This window comes from Chrysoperla carnea, chromosome 1, assembly GCF_905475395.1.
Source record: "Chrysoperla carnea chromosome 1, inChrCarn1.1, whole genome shotgun sequence".
NCBI classification, from domain to species: Eukaryota; Metazoa; Arthropoda; class Insecta; order Neuroptera; family Chrysopidae; genus Chrysoperla; species Chrysoperla carnea.
The window spans coordinates 49,746,600-49,766,175 of record NC_058337.1 but is presented as its reverse complement, the minus strand read 5'-3'; the positions used below and the strand labels follow the sequence as shown (position 1 = coordinate 49,766,175).

The window sequence follows — 19,576 nt, the reverse complement described above, 5'->3', positions numbered from 1 at the left end:
TTTTTTACTGTACAAGTTAACAAGCCCACTGAATTAAATAAAGCTCAGACAAACTGTATGTACAAAGCCACCTACAATTTTTTTTCCGATCATTAATATTTGTTAAAACCTTTTTCGTAATAATAATGTATAAAATATTTGGCAATCAAACATTATGATTATTTAAGGCTAAATTTGAAATGAGTATAGATAACTGGGACTACTGGGAGTTGCAACTCACCAATTGCCTATAAAAAATCATACTAATAAAAATCAGAAGTAGACCCGATTTCAGTAGTTACAATTTCGACTACCAGATGGCAATACTTGTACTTACCGTTTTTAAGGCTAATAAAAATATTCAAATTCAAATCATACAAATCCCGCCAATTGACGATAAAAATTTGTACTATTAAACAGGAAATGAACCGCTTTTTCAGTAGTTATTTTTTGCAAACTTTTATTAAACTTTACTATGTTTTATGTATTTACTATTGTTTTTTATGTATGTTTGATAACAGATATTCTCAACTGATTGAGTTAAAATTTGACATAACGTTTAGTATGGATGGCAAAGCATGGTTAGCTAAGTGACGTCATTATAAATCAAATATGGAGAACCGCGTAGGATAGCGGACTAGTTATTTTTTTTCCGCTCCCATGATATGGGTATAAAATGAAAGTTTGCTGAGAAGAATACGAAGAACATATGTAAATCGAATGACAATGTATTTGTATGGTAAGCATGACCTGATTCCCATCGCTTTCACCATATTTGATATGCATATTTTAATTTTAAATTAAAAATTTAAATAAATACCTAATACTTTTTATAGGACAAGCTTTTATATTGTACTAAAAAGTAGAAAGTAATTATTCCTATGAGCCACTCATACTCGTACATAAGTATGCGAAAAAGCAGGGGACTCTCATTAGTATTTATGTAAAAATTCAATCCTCAATCCAATTCATCCTGAGAAGTGACTCTAGTACTTCTTGGTGACAGAATATAAAAAGCTATCTAAGACAAGTCAATTCATGAAATTTTATTCATTTAAATCATTTGTGTATTGGGATATTTTGTGAATTGGCATATAGGGAATAATAATTGAAATTTTATAAACTTGCTGTAGTTAGCTTTTTTATACTACCAGCCCAGGAGTCACTCTCCCGGGCAAATATAACCAGAGAGAAGATAACAAAAGACATGCAGACGGGAAATAGATACAGGCAACAATAAACAGATAGCTTTTATTTGTTGTTTAGTGGCCATTTGAAAGAGCACTTATAAATTATATCTGGAGTTTGTGTATCACGATATAACAACATCGATATAGCTTCTGTTCTTAAATATATACAAGCAATAAACAAACATAGATATGATGTTGAAAATATTATTTAAAAAACTGCAATTTGTATAAAATTATTTATTATTAATAAAAAAAATTTACTTATTATTCAATTTTAATAAATTATCACGAGCACTTTTTAAATTTGGATCCAATCGTAGAGCGATTTTGTAATAATTTGCAGCTTCTTCGAATTTATTCCATCGATGGTAAAGCACACCTTCAAAATTTTTTAGTTAAATAAATTAAATTGTAAAATTTATTTTTTCATAAAAATATACCTAAATTGGAATAATATAAGGCATTATTTGGATTCAATTGGATTGCCATTTGAAAATGATGTTCCGCATCACTCCAACGTTGTGCCTTGCCTAAACTATTACCGACATTAAAATGCACTGATGGCTCATTAGGTAATAATTTTAATGCCTGATATCCAGTTAAAATAGATTCTTCTGTTCGTCCTAATGAATCCAGTAATATCAATAAATTATTCCAGGCAACTTTATGTAATGGTTTTAACTGTATTGCTGTTCTCCACGCGTTCAATGCTTCTGAATGCCGGTTCAAATTAAGATACTAGACAATAAAAACAATAATAAAAAACAAAATTAATCTTTCTGAAGTTTATTGCAAATTTAATTTTAAATACCAAATTTCCAAGATTATAGTAGCAATCTGCATATTTCGGCCTATATTTTAAAGCATTCATAAAACTAACTTCAGCTTGTTTCTGTTGATTTTTGTTCATTTGAACAATACCTAAATTCATCCACGCCGCTGCAAAATCTGATCGCAATTCTAAAGCACGCTTTAATAATGATTCAGCTTCATCATATTCACCCGCATCTCGTAAAATATTTGCCAAGTTATTCATTGCGTGATCGTAATCTGGATATAGACTAACAAATTTTTTTTATATTAATTTATATTAGTAACAAATTATTTTATAAGTTTAAAAATTTTGAATTAGGCCACCATACACGAAAGTTCTTTTTTTTGAGGAAAGAAAGTGGCGCGCAAAGTCTAGAAGTAAACTTTTTTTTAGGAAATAGTGTCGGGCGATTTATTATTGTTAGAATGTTGAAAATTAAATTGAAATTAAAAAAAATTAGAAGATAATAAAGAACTATTTCTTTCAATATAATGAAGGATTTAGTATCTTGAAGAAAGTTATTCATAGACACTAAATCATATCAGACCTTCAAATAAATCTAAATTTTTTAATTTTTGGGTAAAAATTATCTTAAAGTTCGTGCACGGAAGTGTGCGTGCTATTCTCCAGGGAAGAACGTTTGTGTATGAAGACCTTTTGTCAAGTTTTATGAATACCTCAAAGCAATTCGATATTCTCGAATGGCTTTTTTAATATTTCCTTCGTCTGCTTCAATTTTTGCAATATTATAATGTACTTTTGCATTATTAGGACAAACAGATAATGCTGATGTGTATAACTTTTGTTCTGTTAACCATTCATTATTTCGTATATGAACTTTTAAAATAAATGTGATTATTAATAAAGTAAATGTTAAATACGCTATCTAAAATTTTTAATTCAACAATGTTCAATTGTATAAGTTCAAAAAAATAAAATAAAGTACTAATATGATATAAAACGATATCTAGATAATAAAATATTTTAACGGAAGATACATGTGTTTAAAGCTCTTAGTGCCTCCGTACCACAAAAACGAAACAATCTACAAAAATCCCATGTAAAAAACTCGATTTCGATAGTGTGATTAATTATTTTAAAATTCCTACCCACACTATCAAAATTGAGCTTTGTGTAACCATATAATTTAGTTTTTTTGTACACAGATCTCTTTTTTGACGTGGATTAAATGGGATAAAGAAAAAGGCTCTCTGTAAGAGCTAATTAACTGAATGTTTCCTTCAAGATTAACTCAATGAAGTCAGAGCAAATTATCCATCCACAGATTTATCTTAAATAAAGATAGATATTACTTATTAAAGAAGCAACATTTTAATGTGTCTCTGTTGTTTATGAAATACTTAAGTAATCGCTATTGCAAATCCATTCAGTTTTTATTTTTTATACACGAATGAAGTAATCAGTCTATAATAAAATTAACAACTTTAAAATAATAATAGTTTTTGGCAACTTTTTAAGACTGACTGTATTTTGTTATTTTATAACAAAGATCTAAATAAGTATATGATAATATTAAGTCATCATGATATCGTTAAATATCCTCAAAAAAATACTTACTTGAGGGTACAATTTTTTAATCTTACTAAATCCTATAACAATTACCATACAAAATCCTGCACTTGGAATTAGTAAAGTACGTTCAGCAATTACAAATCCAACACGTATAATATTTGAAGCGGGTATAAATGGAATAACAATTAATATAATTGGAAAAAATAATTCACTAAAAATAAAAAAGCAACAGTACATTGTAAAATTAGATTTTTAGAAGTGTACACAATAAAAATTTGGGGCTCACTTAGATAATGGGGAAATGAAATCCACACAAAATTTCAACAGAAACTTTTTAAATTGATTTTTAATCAGTATCGAAAATAATAGAAGTTAACTAAAAAGGTTAGACATATTCGCTGTGTTCTTTTGTGTGGCGTCAAATTGTCAAAATCGACAACTTGTCGGCAAAGTTAGAGAAATTTTTCAATATTTTTTATCATCACAAAAGAACACTGATGTATGTACGTCTTTGGCCTATCATTTGATGTTTCATTTCCCAGATACTTTGAAAACTCAATTAAATTTTTGGATTGACTTACCTTTGTTTTCTTTTGATTATTTTTAATATAATGGCAATTGAAATGAACCAAAATGCAATAATTAAAAGAATTCGATAATCATCAAAAGTTGAAACTAATGACAAACAGCCCATGGCCCAATCAAAACATAACCAATTTGGCCAAATGAGTAATATTAAATTTAAGGCATAAATATAATTGTACGATAAAACCTATGGAAGTAAAAAATATATACATATATTTATATAAAATGAGAAAATATTTGGTTTAACTATCACCACTGACCCTTGTAAGTAAAAATGGACTAAATGAAGCTGGATTATCCATTTTTTGAAATATTGGTATTTGAAAATCCATTATCCACCACCGAACATATAATAATAAAATAGTCGATAACGATATTATAAAAAGCCGAATATATAACGATAAACTTCGATCAGTTATAATAAATTTTCGTTTAAATAACGTTTCAAAAATATCACGATTTGTATACGTATCATAAATTATACAAAAGACCTGCGAATAAGTAAAATAATTATTCAAATAGAACAGTAGATGAAATACTATCTAAATTTATGGATTACTAGAATAACTAGATGTAAAATCATTTCCTTCCTGTTCGGGGAGATGGTATGGGTTCTCGGATATAAATGAAAAATATAAATTTAAGGGACAAACGACGACATACTTAGCCAAAAATTATGTGTGATATTTATGATACTTATCAAGTATTTACTATACTGTACTCGAGTAGAAATATATTTTCATGATGCGCCAAATAACGAATAGCGCTATCTTAACTCTTTTTTTGAGGAACGCTAAAAAAGTCTCAATTGTGCCACCCAAGCGAATGTTGTTACAGCGTGACTGTGAAAAACATGAGTTCACCTTTTATGCGACCGTATACTATTCATCCGATTGAATAAAAACTTCATTCAAATGTTGTTGATACTTTCGTGAAGGAGTCCAAATTACCATCAAAATCTCTTCCCTTTATAGATAAATAACCAAAATACTATTATCTCGTAACTGATTAGCCAGGCTAGCTGAAGACCTTTAATTTTTCCACTTTGAAAGTTGCAAATTTAAGAGTGGAAGTACCAAGCCAAGTCGAAAGTTCTTTGATCTCTAAAGAAAGGGGGTCAGTAGAACAGGTGGGAATATTTTGTGGTGACATTTGTTTACACAGAATTGTTTAACGGAAGGATACGGCTACCGTATTTTTTTTATAGTTTTACTTTTGAAAAATTTGTTTACCCCGGTGGAAAGGAAAGGATAAGTCTTAATCAGTCTTAAAAACTCTGAAAAAATTTTAGAAACTCTGGAAAATTTTTAGGAATTCTGAATAACTCAACTTTAAGGTATTCTGAATTTCTCAACGTTTTTGGAATGTCTAACTCAGAGTTATTCAGTCTAAATTAGACAGTCCAAAAACGTTAAGAAATTCAGAGTTATTCAGAGTTCCTAAAACTTTTTAGGAGTTTTTAAGACTTCTCAAGACTTATTCTTTCTTCAAATATTTTTTCCATCAGGATAAAAATTTAAAATATTTTCCGTAGTATTTTATAGACTACCATTTCTGCGGCTTGTAATGTTGGGCATAGATATGGCATCATGAAATTTGTGAGGAAATGAATTTGCATGCCTAAATAATATATTTTTTTACACATGTTTTAGTAATTCGAAAACGAAACGATTTCGAGAAATTGTATTATTTATTTTGACATGTTTGATAATCTTCTAATTTACTTCGTTCTTACTTCTGCTAATTTCTTCCTTAAAGTTTAGTCCAACGATAAAAATTATTGCACATTGTGATAAAGAAAAAAACAAGACAGTTAGCAAATAATAGGCGTAACGCAAGGAAATACTGTCTGCGACTAGTTAAATACACTATGACCAATGGCAAGAAGTTATTCACTAGATCGAAATTAAATATTGGGGCCACTTTTGCCAATAAAATTATAAACAAAAAAGCAAACTTACTAATACTGTAACACCCGTTTCTTTACTGAACATTGATAAAATTGTCGATGATAAACAAAGAATAAAATAAAATATTCTTAACATAAAATTATTATTCAAACAAAAGAGTTTAAAAACCAATATTGTAATCGTATAAAAAATTGCACATAATAAATCAGCTCGTCCCACAATCGCCGCAACAGGTTCGACATGTATCGGATGTACACAATATAAGAAACTAGTAAGAATTGCCATGGATTTGGATTTGACTTCATCGTAAAAAATTCGATAGAACATCAAAAATACAAAATAAAATAGTATGCATAAAATTGTATATAAAATTACGTTAACCACATGATAAAAATACGGATCGGGTTTGTTTTCGTTGCTTAAATAATTGTTTAATCTGTAAATGAAAAGCGTTTTTATAAAATTTTTAAATTCAAAGTTTAAGTAAATGTCTTTTACCTATAACTTAAAATCGTAATGGGTCTATAAGACTTGTGGCTTTCGTTTTTTAATATTGATGTACCCCAAAAATCATTTTTTAGTAAGTTTTTAAGCGGTGTTTCGGATAAAATATCTTTATTTTTAACCACAGCTTCTATATCATCAAATACAAAACTTCCTTCAAACGTTTTATAATAACAGAACAAACAAATTAAACTAATATAAATGATAACACGATAAGATTTCATAGTTTTTCATTTAAATTTCATAAAAATGTCACCACTATATTTGTAAACATTATAAAAAAGATTCACAATTGAACAAAAATAAGAGGTTATGTTCATCTAGAAAATATTTTGCAACCACTTTCATATTTAAGAAATGCCAAAAAAATTTGTTGGTGAAAATAGCAAGGCTGTAGTTGCTAAAGCTCGTAAAGCGGCAGCTAAAGATGCTGAAAATGCGAAGAAACAAAAAGAAATTGAAGATAGTTTATGGAAAGATGATGATAAAAATTTAGTAAAAAAACAACAAAGAAAAGAAGCTGAAGAGCTGAAGAAACAGCAACTATTACAAAAGAAAGCTGAAGCAAAAGCTTTGTTGGAAAAAGAAATGGCATCAATAAAAGTAACCAATGGAAAGCAACCAATTGCGAAAATAACTCGAGCTCAAATTGAAGCTGAAAATGAAAAAAGACAACGAGCAGCTGAAGCTGCTTCAGTTAAAAAACAACCTGTTACACATATTGAAATGCCATTAGAAGAAAATATAAATCGTTTAACTTTAGATAGTGAAGTAGCTACAAATGTGGATGAGGCTATAAATTTATTAAGTTCAGCACAATTAGCTGAAGATAAACATCCTGAGAAACGAATGAAAGCAGCATTTACAGCATTTGAAGAACGTATGATGCCTGAATTAAAAGCACAAAATCCTACACTTCGTTTGTCGCAATTAAAACAATTACTACGGAAAGAATGGCAAAAATCGCCAGAAAATCCATTAAACCAAAGGTTAAAATCATGAACAGTAATTTTTGTTTGTACATTGAAGAATATAATTATTGGATATTTCATTTGAATAAAGTGATAAGATAATGATCAACTATCTCTTATTCATTTACTGTTTATTAAGGCTGTTGTCTCACTATGAACATGGTGTCAGAAAATTTTAATTTTTTTTTACTTATTAATAATACATTACCATAAAAATTTGAAGTCGATTGAAAGATTTGAACGTCCAGCGTGCTCTGGACGTAAAAAGTGAGGTCGAGTTTGTAAATGAGCAACACAGGCCAATTTGGTCTTGGGTCCGTAGGACCCATAATGTAAACCGTTAGAAATAGAACAAAAGTTTAAATATAAAATATGTTCGTTATAAAAAATTAAACAACTTTTATTTGAAACATTTTTTCGTAAACGTCACTGTTTAGCCGTGAAGGCGCAAATTAAGACAAAACTTTCTTGTCCATTTTCTCCAAAACTATAAATGATAAGAGAGTTGACAAATTTTTCAGGCAGCTGCAACTACTGATCTTGTGAAACATTCTCGCAAAACGAATCAAAATTCTCGCTCTGCCTTCATAATAAATTTATTGATTAGTCAAAGCAGTGTTTAGGATGAAATGTTAAGTTTTGCTGCCATATTTTGCGGTCGGTAAACTTAAATTTTATTAATTTAAATTAACTAACTTAAATTTTATTAATTTATACTTTATATAATTTAAAGTATTTCAAAACAAATCTGGTAGCTTATTGTTGATCAAAAGTATTGTTCAATAATTTGGCATTCTGTATAGTTTTGAATAAATTAAATTTAAATTTTTGAATCGTTTTAAACGGTAGTATATACCATGTATTATGCATTGTTATATTATAATGTATAGGTTCAAACCACGATTTAAAACCATTTAAAATTATTAAAATTTTAATGGTTTTGAATTGTTTTTAATCGTTTTTCTTAATCTGGGATGCTTTAATTAACTATAAATTAATATTAAGGTGGAGAAAATCATTTAAAGAAAATGTGCTATTAGTTAGTTCCACGTTTTTTAGTATCTTTTTCAGTTAATTATCGAATGTACATTACTAGTTTACCAATCTCATATCCTTATAAGTCCTCGATCATATATTTAAGAGTTCGATATCTGCTTTTCTCATCTTTTCAGCATTTGTAGGTATAAGGGAAGAAAATTAGAATACTAACTTACTCGGCTTCAACCAGAGCTTACCGATGACAATAACGAACTTTCCCGATCACTCATAATATCATTCTGAACGTATTATTTATTTCACTAAATTTTTTTATTATCATTGTGATAATGCTTTTGGAAGCATCTGGTAGACATCCAATAGGCTACAAAATAGGTAGGTATACACCTATTACAACTTAAAAGAATCCAATTTGATTTACGCTTGTAAAATTGATAATTTTTGAACACTTAAGTACATTGATGAAAAGTTTAAGAAAGATAACTTGATCATTCAATTCAATAATTTACGAGGCTTAAACTTTGTTGAAATATTAAAATTTTTACATCAGCTTATAAAATAATATCTGGATGACTGAGCTTTGCTCGGTATTTTTTGAGTTAAAAAGACACAAATTTTATCACTAATATAATAACCGTTTAAAATGTCTCGACACAAATACCAATTTGAATGTCCCGCTAATGTACTTTATTTCGTTAACTAAGATAAACACCTATAAATATCAGGAAGAGTCACATTTTACAGTCAATATTTCAGTTTTTCGGGAAAACATGGTCAAAACGACGTTTTTTAAAAATGACACTTAGCTAGATCGACTTTTCACCCCAAAAAAACCCTACATACTCATTTTCATAAAAATCGTTAGAGCCATTTCCGAGATCGTTGATATATATACAAGAATTGCTCGTTAAAATATATAAGATAAGATTGGAAACATAAAAATTTTGCACATTCATATAGGGTTGCCAGCTCAAAGATTGAGAAAATCGGGAGGAACATTTTTACTGCGTAAAAGCAAATTTCAGGAAGTATTGAGCACTGCTACCAATTACTATATACCCATTAAAATACAAGTACACTGAACAATTAAAGTTGCCTTACACGACTTTGTTCATGTAAGATAAAATATTTTTTTACTTAGCCTTAAGTCGAGAGAGACGATACGATTTCGGTAGTCTACCAATCAAATTGGGGAATGTTACAATTCTACGTTCAAGCAATTTTTAAACTTGATACGCAAATTATAAGCGAATCCGTAATGTGCATGGTCAAAGGCTTGTAATTGGTGCACCTAGGTGAAAACTTGTGCTTGCTTTTGGCCAAATCAATCACTCGGTTAGTTTACTGAGCGATCTCTATATTACTCCAAATAGCCAGCACTCCATAGTCCATATCCTTAGACATCGCTTAAATCGCACGGTCGTGTCAAGGACAGCCTATTAAATTTAGAATGAAGAATAGTGAAAAAACTAATAATGATAGAAACAGAAAGTCAAATGGAACATACCTAGATTATCAGCTGTTTGAGTATAGCTCTGTACAGTGTACCCAAAGAGTATAGGGTAGAGAAGAAGCAGGAATATAATTTTAAGTGACATCTGGAGTCTGTGGCGATCAACTATTAAGTTTGTAGGCCTTTGCGGGTATGACTTTTAGTTTGACTACTTTGCGGGGGCGACTACTATCTATTAAGTTTAAAAGCCTTACTCGGTAGAGGCGCTGAAACTCGTATACTACGATTTTATATTAGCTCATATGGGCTGCTTCTCCTCTACCCTATACTCTTTGAGTGTACCGTCTATAAATAATGCTCATGCGTAGGGTATAAGTTAATTGATTGATACTACAAGAACGATTTGTTATTGTGTCACAATTTCATAAATAAATTTTCATTGTTTTATGAATGTTGTTTTGATTAAAATAAAAAAAGTTTAAAAAAAAATTAGTTAATTACAATCAGTTAAAAAAATGGGAGCCGTTTTGGGTCTGTGTACTGCAGCACAAGTACGTAAACTCGTAATGTATTACACTTATAATAAAAAAAACTTGTAACAAAGAACAGCAAAATAATATGTTTACAAATATTGACCTTTTATTATTTGTATGCCTTTTTAACTATCATTGAATTATTAATTTTCTTTAATGAAATTTAAATATTATACTATTTTTCTTTAACAATCCTGTTATCAAATTGTAATGTCATATTGTTTTCTGGAAATAGATTTTTTTAATCCATGAGACGCCATCTTTTTATATAGTAAAAATTTCCCAAATGACTAATAAATTAATGTATTCCAGAAAAATGATACAAAATTAATTTCCATTCGATTATTATCAAAATTTTCAGTTTTATTTATTAAATTATGTAACTTATGAGGATTTAAAACATTAATGGGAAATTTGGTATGAAAATAATTTGTCATAACTTAATAATTTTGATAAAACACAATGTACGGTTTATAAACTTATACTTTTGTAAACAGGCCAAATGCAAATAAATTTAGATTTTTGTCCCAATTTCCTAGGGACGCAGACGTTAAACAAATTTGCAACGAGTAAGATACACAATAAGAGTAATTACGATTAGCTAATTCATACTGATGATGACTACTTGGTAGTCGAAATACATAGTTACATAATGCAAAAATCGAAATTTATTTCGAAATATCCTAGAGATCTCATTAATTATCTTAGATAATATTTATACGCCAAATACAGTGAAGCTTTTCGGTACTATATACAAGTCAATTAAAAGTTTGATTATTGACTAAAACAAGTACACGATAGTACACTGTGTAGAAAGTTAATCAAGGATTTTGATACGGAGATTCGATCCTTAGCACCATCAAAATTATAATATCTAACGCTGCCCACAAATGAATGATATTTTAGTTGTTTTTTGGCATTTAATACGAGAAAGGTTAAAGGCAGAATAAACTTAAATTTGGAAAATTATGTTTCAGTAGATACTGCTAACTTTTTCACTTAAAAGTATTATCCATGCCTGCGGCGCAGAAGTACTTACTTTAAATGTTGGTGTATATTCTTTTTCGAGAACCGAATCTATATTTAATTAAATCTTGAATATGACATTGTGTTACTTGTGATTTGAAATTAAATTGCTTCCCTTTGATTTATTTCTTATTAATTGACTTGGATAGTTGTACTTGTGAAGAAAAAACTTTTATATTTACTTAGTATAAAAGTAATTTTAATTGGATTAGTTTAATAAATACAGAGCTTATTCTGCTTATTCCATTAAACTATTAAACTAAGGGTGATTTATAAATGATGTCACGCAAAATTTCGTCTTTTTGGGACCCTATCTTCACGTTCTGCAACCCCCTAGAAATGTAATGTAAGAATTTCTAGACCACCGCCCCCCCTATTAATAACTTAGAATTTCAAAAGCCAACAATAAAAATTTTTTTTTTAATTTCATGAATACATGATGATTATAATAATATTATTTATGGCAGTTTAATAAACACTTAACGAGTTTACATTTAACAGAAAGTTTAATTTCATTTATAATTTACATTTATAGTTAGCGTGCTGCTGTGGTAGCGCAGCATGTTCACTTTGCTGTGCCGCTTGTCCATCATGCAGAAATTCAACATCTACACGAATTATGTATGCAATTCTATTGTTAATTGCGAGTATAGCAGCAGCTATTACGTTAGCACCAGGCCTGCAGGACACACTTCAAAAACTACCATTTTGTGCAAATAGTACAAGTACATCAGCGATTGTAGTACCGACTTCGGCAATATTTGATTGTAATGCTGTTGTTGGATATTTGGCTGTATATCGAATATGTTTTGTTGTTACGCTGTTCTTCTTTTTATTCGCACTGATGATGATTGGTGTACGAGATTCAAAAGATCCTCGTGCAGGAATTCAAAATGGGTTAGTATTTCTGAAATTCAAAACTACACAAAACAGTTATTTAGCGAGACTTGCGGCTAAGCGAGTAAAATTATTCTAAAATTAAAAAAGGTCATAATTCTTCACGAATTATTTCGGCATATCTTCTTTGCAACCTGATTAAGGTCGGACCAATGAAAGTACAGAGGTTTTCAGTTTTTGTAAATTCATAATTTATTAAGAGATCTTTAAACACATTTATCTATATATTAAAATAAAGAGGAGAAAAAGACAAAAATTTTTTCCAAGATTCACTGTGTAGTGTAAATTTTTTAAAATTTTCTTCTATCATAATAATAAAGAAAATTGAGCATATACACAGTAGTTAAGACTAACAAAACCCGCTTTTTCGCCTTTATTTTCCATTTTTTATTTAATAGATATCAAAATTTGTTAACAGATAGTTTTAAGATAATAGTGAGAAGCGCATAGCCTTTTAAAATTTTCATGAATCAATTTAAATGCACTTAATTTAAACTTTAACTCTAGCTTAGCTGCGATCACCCTTAGTATTTGATTAGTAAACTTTTCTGTTATGACCATAGACATAAAGACCTTTTATGTCTATGGCTATGACACTTTTTGAAAATGTGTTCCCTTTAGATAAAAGTAAAAAACTTTTGAAAAAGAATATGACAATCTACATGTATCAACGACCTCATTTTCTTCGAAACCTCAGAGTTGGATTGTAACTCAAAACTATTGAAAAATCACTTTTTTTATTTTATTTTTGGAAATTTAACTCCTAAAATGGTGAAAATCCGTCAGTTTTAAATTTACGATTTAACCGATTTTAAAAATCAATTTCATCTATAGAATGTTACATTATAACTGCAAGTAACATGGGCTGTATTTTATATTAAAAAAATTAACCACCAAAAATTAAAACCCATGAAATTGTGAACAAAAGGGAAAATAAGTGAGGGTAAGAAAAGTGAAGGATTAACGCAGTAGTCTTTGTTTTTAAAGTTGAAATTCTATTCAAATATATTTGAATTTAAACTGCTATAAAATGAGTTTGGAGTGAAATCACTATGTAACTGAATTAAATTTGATTTTTTTTTTTAGTTTTTGGGGCCTTAAATATTTAATAGTAATTGCTGGTATAGTTGGTGCATTTTTCATACCAGAAGGTTCATTTGGTACAACATGGATGTACTTTGGTATAATTGGTGGATTTCTCTTTATTTTTGTGCAATTGATTTTAATTATTGATTTTGCACATTCATGGGCTGAAAATTGGGTAGGACAGTATGAAGAAACTGAATCACGTGGTTGGTACGCTGCATTATTGAGTGCTACATTTGGTTTATACATTGGATCTCTTGTTGGAATCATTTATTTATTCTTAAATTATACTGAGGTTAGATTAAAAATATTTATTTAGTGAAGTAAAATCAAGAGGCGGGAGGCATTGAATTAATTGAAGTCTTTACCTTTAGCATTTCAATCAATGGTGGATCCAAGTGCAATTGAATCTCCCTAAAAGGAATTAAAATTTGCTGAGTTACGGAAAAATTCGACAGTTTTAAAAACTCTTTTTTGTAGGTTTAATAAACAGATATAAAAGCAAATCGTACAGTTAACTTCTTCCAATTAATTCTAGAAACCAACTTCAGCTTCTTAGTCAAAACTACTTAAATGGCTTTTAACTCAAAAGCATTGCATACCATTCACTCTTGAGTAAAAATAAAACTTCAATGCCTCACCGAACTCGTATCCGATTATGTAAACAGAAAAATTAAAGCTGTATTTAATTTCAGTCAAATGCTTGTGGATTGAATAAATTTTTCATATCATTCAATTTAATATTATGTGTAATTGTAAGTATATTATCAATATTACCAGCTGTGCAAGAATCTCAACCACGTTCAGGTCTATTACAAAGTGCTGTTGTTACATTATATATTACATACTTAACATGGGCAGCTATATCAAATAATCCAGGTAAATAATACAGTTTTAACAGTAAAATTTTGTTTTCCTTAAATTCCAAGTAATTAATAATTGGCTATAAATATAAAGCCTCTAACTTTAGAAGTCGAAGACCACCTACTATTTGGGTTCGCATTTTTTTCGATTTTCAATAGACATTACTTTTATTAATTTTAATTTCACCGAAAATTTAACAAAAGTATAACCAGTAACCATTTTATGTATTTTTGAAAACAGACCTAGTGGATGAAACTGAAGCCATCAAAAATAGATTTTATAGAACAAAAAAAAAAAGTAAATGTAAATGTATATACCTTGGATTCAATATCTTTAAACTCACAGAATCGCTTCCATTATATTTTTTAATTTAATTTACTTTTATTATTTATAACATCCTATATTAATTACAGATAAACAATGCAATCCTGGAATGTTGGGAATTATAATTAAGGAAGATACCCAAGTGGCATTCGATGGGAAAACAATTGTTGGATTACTTATATGGATGGTTTGCGTGCTGTATTCATCAATACGTTCAGCATCAAAATCGTCCAAAATTACAATGACCGATCATGTTTTAGCTAAAGATGGTAGGCTTTACCAATTGATTTTATCTCCTAATTAACGTTAATTTATTTTATCCCAGTTATACATTTTGAAATTTATTTTTAGTTAGAGGTTCTGGAGGCGATGCGCTAGTGGATAATGAAGGTACGAATTAGTTTTTTTTTAAATAAATAAAGTATGATTCGTTCATTCAACACTGTGTATATTGCGTATAGACCGGAGTTCGCCATAGCAGTGCTTTTTTATCTGTTATAGGTCCCTAGTGTTTCTTCAGTTTGATCAATAAAAAGCTACTAGTAGCCGTCAGCATACTTTGTCATTGATAAAGGCACCTCTAGTTTTTTTCCTCTAAGAAAATTTTTTTAAGTAGGGCGAATATTCATTACTTTTAAGTCCGCCGTTAAAGCTCTGCGAAAGAGATCGCTCCACCTACAAGAATTTTCAAAGAGGTAAAAGTTGTTAGACTAATTTAAATTAAGCTTCAGAAGAATTATTACAGGTCTTTTTATCAATGACAATTTTTTTTTTTTACAAGCACCGAGATTATACCCCTTTTAATTTTTTTTACACTATTGGTATTGTGGTTCAGATTCAATTATAAGAGACAAAAGAGAAATATGTATATCAAATTAGAAAATTAGTTCTGATGATGGAAACTTTTAAAAAAATCTAATGAGTTCGGCAGAAATTTAATGCAAAATTCTAAGGAAACTATTCAGTTTTTTTTTTTTTTTTTTTTTTTTTTTAAATATTTCCAAAAAAAATTATTATTTTTTGTAAAAGAAATAACTTTATATTTTAAAATTTACCTCCATCTCTTAACATTATCATAAATTGAATCCAAAAACATTAGTTCCATATAAATATAGATTAATTTTTGCTTTATAAATTTATAAACAAATTTTTTTAAATTTAAAATAATGATATTTCTAAAACTAAACTGTTGAAAGTAAAATTATCTATCTCTACATTTAAATGGAATTTATTTCAAACTGTATGTTGGGATAAGTAAAATGTGCTCTTACTGTTTGCTTTTTCATTAAGGTGCGATGTTTTTTGAGAATAATACAGTTTCATAAAATGTAAAACTATTGTTTTATGTTGCAATTAAATTTAATAATAAAATAAACGTGCATACTGAGAAATTAAACTTAGCCGTAAAGACGAAATCATTCAAAATTTTAAAATAATAAGTTTTAAAGTTATCGGAAACATTGTTCCTAACAATTTTTGCAACATGTTTCACGTAAAAATGATGTTATAGACGTAGACGCATGCTTACTTCATGAAACATAATTTTTGGAACCAGTTTCCTCAATGTGCATAGCGCCTAACAATGAATTATATAGTTGTGTTGCTGTTTTCGCTTATTAGTATCAGTTTTAAATTCGAGTAACACTTACAATTATTCTTATAACTTTCAAATGGGCTGTTGAGACATTCAATAGAAAAAATAATTAATTTTCATCCCCAGATGATGGCGGTGAGTCTGGTGGTACTCGTCATCAGGGTAAAGTGTGGGATAATGAAGATGAAGGAGTTGCATACAGTTGGAGTTTCTTCCATGTAATGTTTGGCCTTGCAACTTTATATATTATGATGACGTTAACAAATTGGTACAAGTAAGTAAATAACTTTTATACCGATACATTTTCTATTCTACGCTAGTTGATCTCCACATGCTTCACTGGACAATTCCAGATCTGTCGGTCTCATAAGATAGAAAGCAATTCCCCTCGGTCGTCATATTACTATTAAATATCGCTTTGAATAATGACTGATATATATTATAAAGAAATAAAATTTTAGTAGCTCAAAAATTTATAGCTATATAGATTCAACATGTTTTTCATAATAGAAGTATTTATACAAGATGTCGTGAGTAGGTAAGCAAACTTTAAGGGAACACTTTTGATATATTTTAAATAAAAAATGTTTCTTACTCTTAGCTCCTAAACTTTTTTATTTTAGACAAAAGTGCATAAGGATCTTTCGACTTAAAATTTTCAAAAGAATATATTAAATATTCACTCGCGACACACCATATGCAAGACAGTTGACGGCATTTTTTTTAGATTGATACTTGAAATTTAACATATGATTAGTAACAGAATATAAATTTTTCAGACCAAATTCATCTTTGGAAACTGTGAATGCTAACACAGCATCAATGTGGGTAAAAATTATTTCAAGTTGGTTATGCGTTGCTTTATATGGATGGACTCTGACTGCACCATTAGTACTGACTGATCGTGATTTTAGTTAAATCACTTTGTTTAAAGAATTTGGAAGAGAAGAAAACGTTAAAAAAAGTTTTTTTTTATTTCAATGTGGAATTAAATTTTGTACTTAAAACAATTTAACTTTGTACTTAGGATAAGTTTTAAAAGTAGGTTAGTACAAAATTTAATTCACTATTTATGTGATAATTTTAAATGAAAATGTTTTCTAAATTTTTTCTTTGGGTGTATAATGAAAAATTATTTTTGTACTTTTTTGATTCATTGGAAATACTACTTAAGTATATATGTAATATTCGGTAACGTATTTATCGATTAATTAATCCATTATAATGTTAGCTTTTTAGCAAGAATTTTTAATAAATATATTATTATCATTATCTATATTATATAAAATAAATAAGTTAGGCCTCGGTTTTTGTTAGAAACGACATATTACTTTGACTCTTATTAACATACTAATCAAAAGTGTCAATGTTTTAATGAACAGTTTTTGGTATATTTAGAGTCAAATGTTGAAACATTGGCAATAATTTACATGACCCCGAAATCGAGAAAATGCACTGGTAGACTGTTATTTAATTTTCATACACAAGATTCTATCTATAAAATTGAAGGATACAAATTTTCGTACAGTGCGTTCTGAGGTTTCATTGGATAGGACTTTAAAAATAGCATAGAAATATTTCATTGAATTTTTTCCTAAAGCAAAAATTACGTCAGAATATGGTCACGTAGGTGTTTTTTTTCCCTGTTTCAACATTGACCTCAAATATCTCAAAAACTCTTTACCAAACGTTAGAACAATGTAATCAAAAGGCTATTTGTATTTGGTCTCCCTTTGAATTTTATTTTCGAATGAACTAATAGAAAGGAGAAAATATTCTAATTTGTTATTGGTAAATTTTTTGTTGTTGAATGATTTCTAATATAAAAGTGTTCGTTTATTTGAGTTTAACGTAGGAAAAATCAGTTGTATAAATCCGTTGAAAACTAACTCAACTTCGATTTAGGATTTAGAAACCATAACCTTTATGTTTTGTCATGATAAGCTTTTTTTTTATAATGGTAAAATTTGTATTTATGTGAATAATTTTTTTAGCTATTAGTTTATATTGAAGAATATTTTATTGCCCTGATAATATTTGTATCTCAGAATAAATTATATTATAAATTTTTAAAATTACTAGTCATTAAGACCTATCTTTCTATGTTGCAAAAGCAATAATAATACAGAAAATTATTATATGTTCATTATCTCAATAAAAAATTAAATTCAGATTTAATAAAGTTTTTTATTGTATAATTTACCAAGCCTATTATTCCGATATCCTGCTTATTGAAATTTCCAAAACATTTCAGGTGTTATCTTCACCTAGTACGGAATACAATCTCAAACCCGAAGAACATATAAAATCGATCGATTTTATAAATTTCAATAGAAACGCAAATGGAACTGTCTGCTTTTTATTTTAATTTTTTTGAGAGAATTTAAAAAAAGTATCTGCTTAAATTCAGAAAAGTCAATCGAAAGACTCCGATTTTCGTAAGTTTAACCTGTTGTTTTTATTGAAGTGAAGTGAAGCCTCGCTTGTCTTTGTTCATACATGTAAGGTAATATTTTTGTAAAAAAGAACATGATGCCGAGTCGAGTTTCTTATTAGAGAAAGGTTAGGAAAATTTTTACTGTCACATATTTTTCAAAAAACATGACATCAAAAATCGTTTATAGTTGAATAATCATCTAAAATCTAGAACCATGCGATGTTGTCAGATAGAAGCAAGGCATATAATGTTAACAAATGGTGTTTCATAGGCCTTTTCATCATGTCATAAGCGCAAGTACAGAGTTTATTTTTTCGTACTGACAGCAATAAGTAGGACTAAGATAGAAGATATTTGTTATTCATTTTATCACATTGGTTATAAATCATTTAGTACGAAACAAATGTGAATAGTGATTTTAAAATGAAAAGCCCTATTGATTAAGCGGTTAATAATCGAAGATTATAATATTAAATAAACTTTCTGGCAACTGATCGTATTTCTCTTACTATTTTTTCTCTTTATTGTCATTTAGGCACGTAATAGGAATTTCTTTTAAAGTAATTCTGGCAGTACTCTAAACATATATTTTATATTAGTTCCCACATATTATCAAAAATCGAAATTTTTTATGTGCGGTGGACATATTATAAAAACCAACAATTCTCTAGTATCTGATGCACGATCAATTTTTTTGTCAATTTCGAGATCCTAAGGTTATTACCCATTGGAATAATAAATAAAAAAAGATATTAATTTTTATATTTTTTATATAGGTACTTATATATAATTATAATAAAGACCTTATTAAATACAATTATTAAATTTAGTAAAATGTATACAAAATGAAAAGAAAATTTATTTTTCAATATATTAAATC

At 28.5% G+C, this 19,576-nt stretch overlaps 3 protein-coding genes across 6 annotated transcripts; 2 read left to right on the top strand and 1 right to left on the bottom strand.

Annotated features, from left to right (window-relative positions):
- Window positions 1-1,453: 1,453 nt before the first annotated feature.
- LOC123305489 (protein O-mannosyl-transferase TMTC4) lies at window positions 1,454-6,765 on the bottom strand (the record flags this gene model as incomplete). The annotated part of the gene is made up of 10 exons (XM_044887217.1): window positions 6,510-6,765; window positions 6,063-6,447; window positions 4,362-4,592; window positions 4,098-4,288; window positions 3,783-3,801; window positions 3,562-3,717; window positions 2,661-2,869; window positions 1,981-2,230; window positions 1,610-1,907; window positions 1,454-1,548 (listed from the first exon to the last, which is right to left on the bottom strand). Coding segments are annotated over exons 1-10 (2,064 nt in total), but the record flags the coding sequence as incomplete, so codon positions are not given.
- Window positions 6,766-6,808: 43 nt separating this feature from the next.
- Window positions 6,809-7,598, top strand: LOC123306135 (coiled-coil domain-containing protein 124). The gene has a single exon (XM_044888026.1). It carries the CDS (start codon window positions 6,873-6,875, stop codon window positions 7,515-7,517), a length of 645 nt encoding a protein of 214 aa, XP_044743961.1. The 5' UTR covers window positions 6,809-6,872; the 3' UTR covers window positions 7,518-7,598.
- A 2,717-nt stretch (window positions 7,599-10,315) lies between these two features.
- LOC123306120 (probable serine incorporator) lies at window positions 10,316-17,993 on the top strand. 4 transcript variants are annotated; one of them, XM_044888004.1, is made up of 8 exons: window positions 10,316-10,486; window positions 12,030-12,391; window positions 13,478-13,772; window positions 14,173-14,356; window positions 14,755-14,934; window positions 15,023-15,055; window positions 16,386-16,533; window positions 17,039-17,993. In XM_044888004.1, the coding sequence occupies exons 1-8, from the start codon at window positions 10,451-10,453 to the stop codon at window positions 17,175-17,177; spliced, it is 1,377 nt and encodes a 458-aa protein (XP_044743939.1). In that variant the 5' UTR covers window positions 10,316-10,450; the 3' UTR covers window positions 17,178-17,993. The 4 variants fall into 4 exon arrangements, with proteins under 4 accessions (XP_044743939.1, XP_044743938.1, XP_044743940.1 ...); XM_044888003.1 differs by having other exon boundaries at window positions 15,017-15,055; window positions 17,039-17,992; XM_044888005.1 differs by lacking the exon at window positions 15,023-15,055.
- The last annotated feature ends 1,583 nt before the right edge of the window (window positions 17,994-19,576 follow it).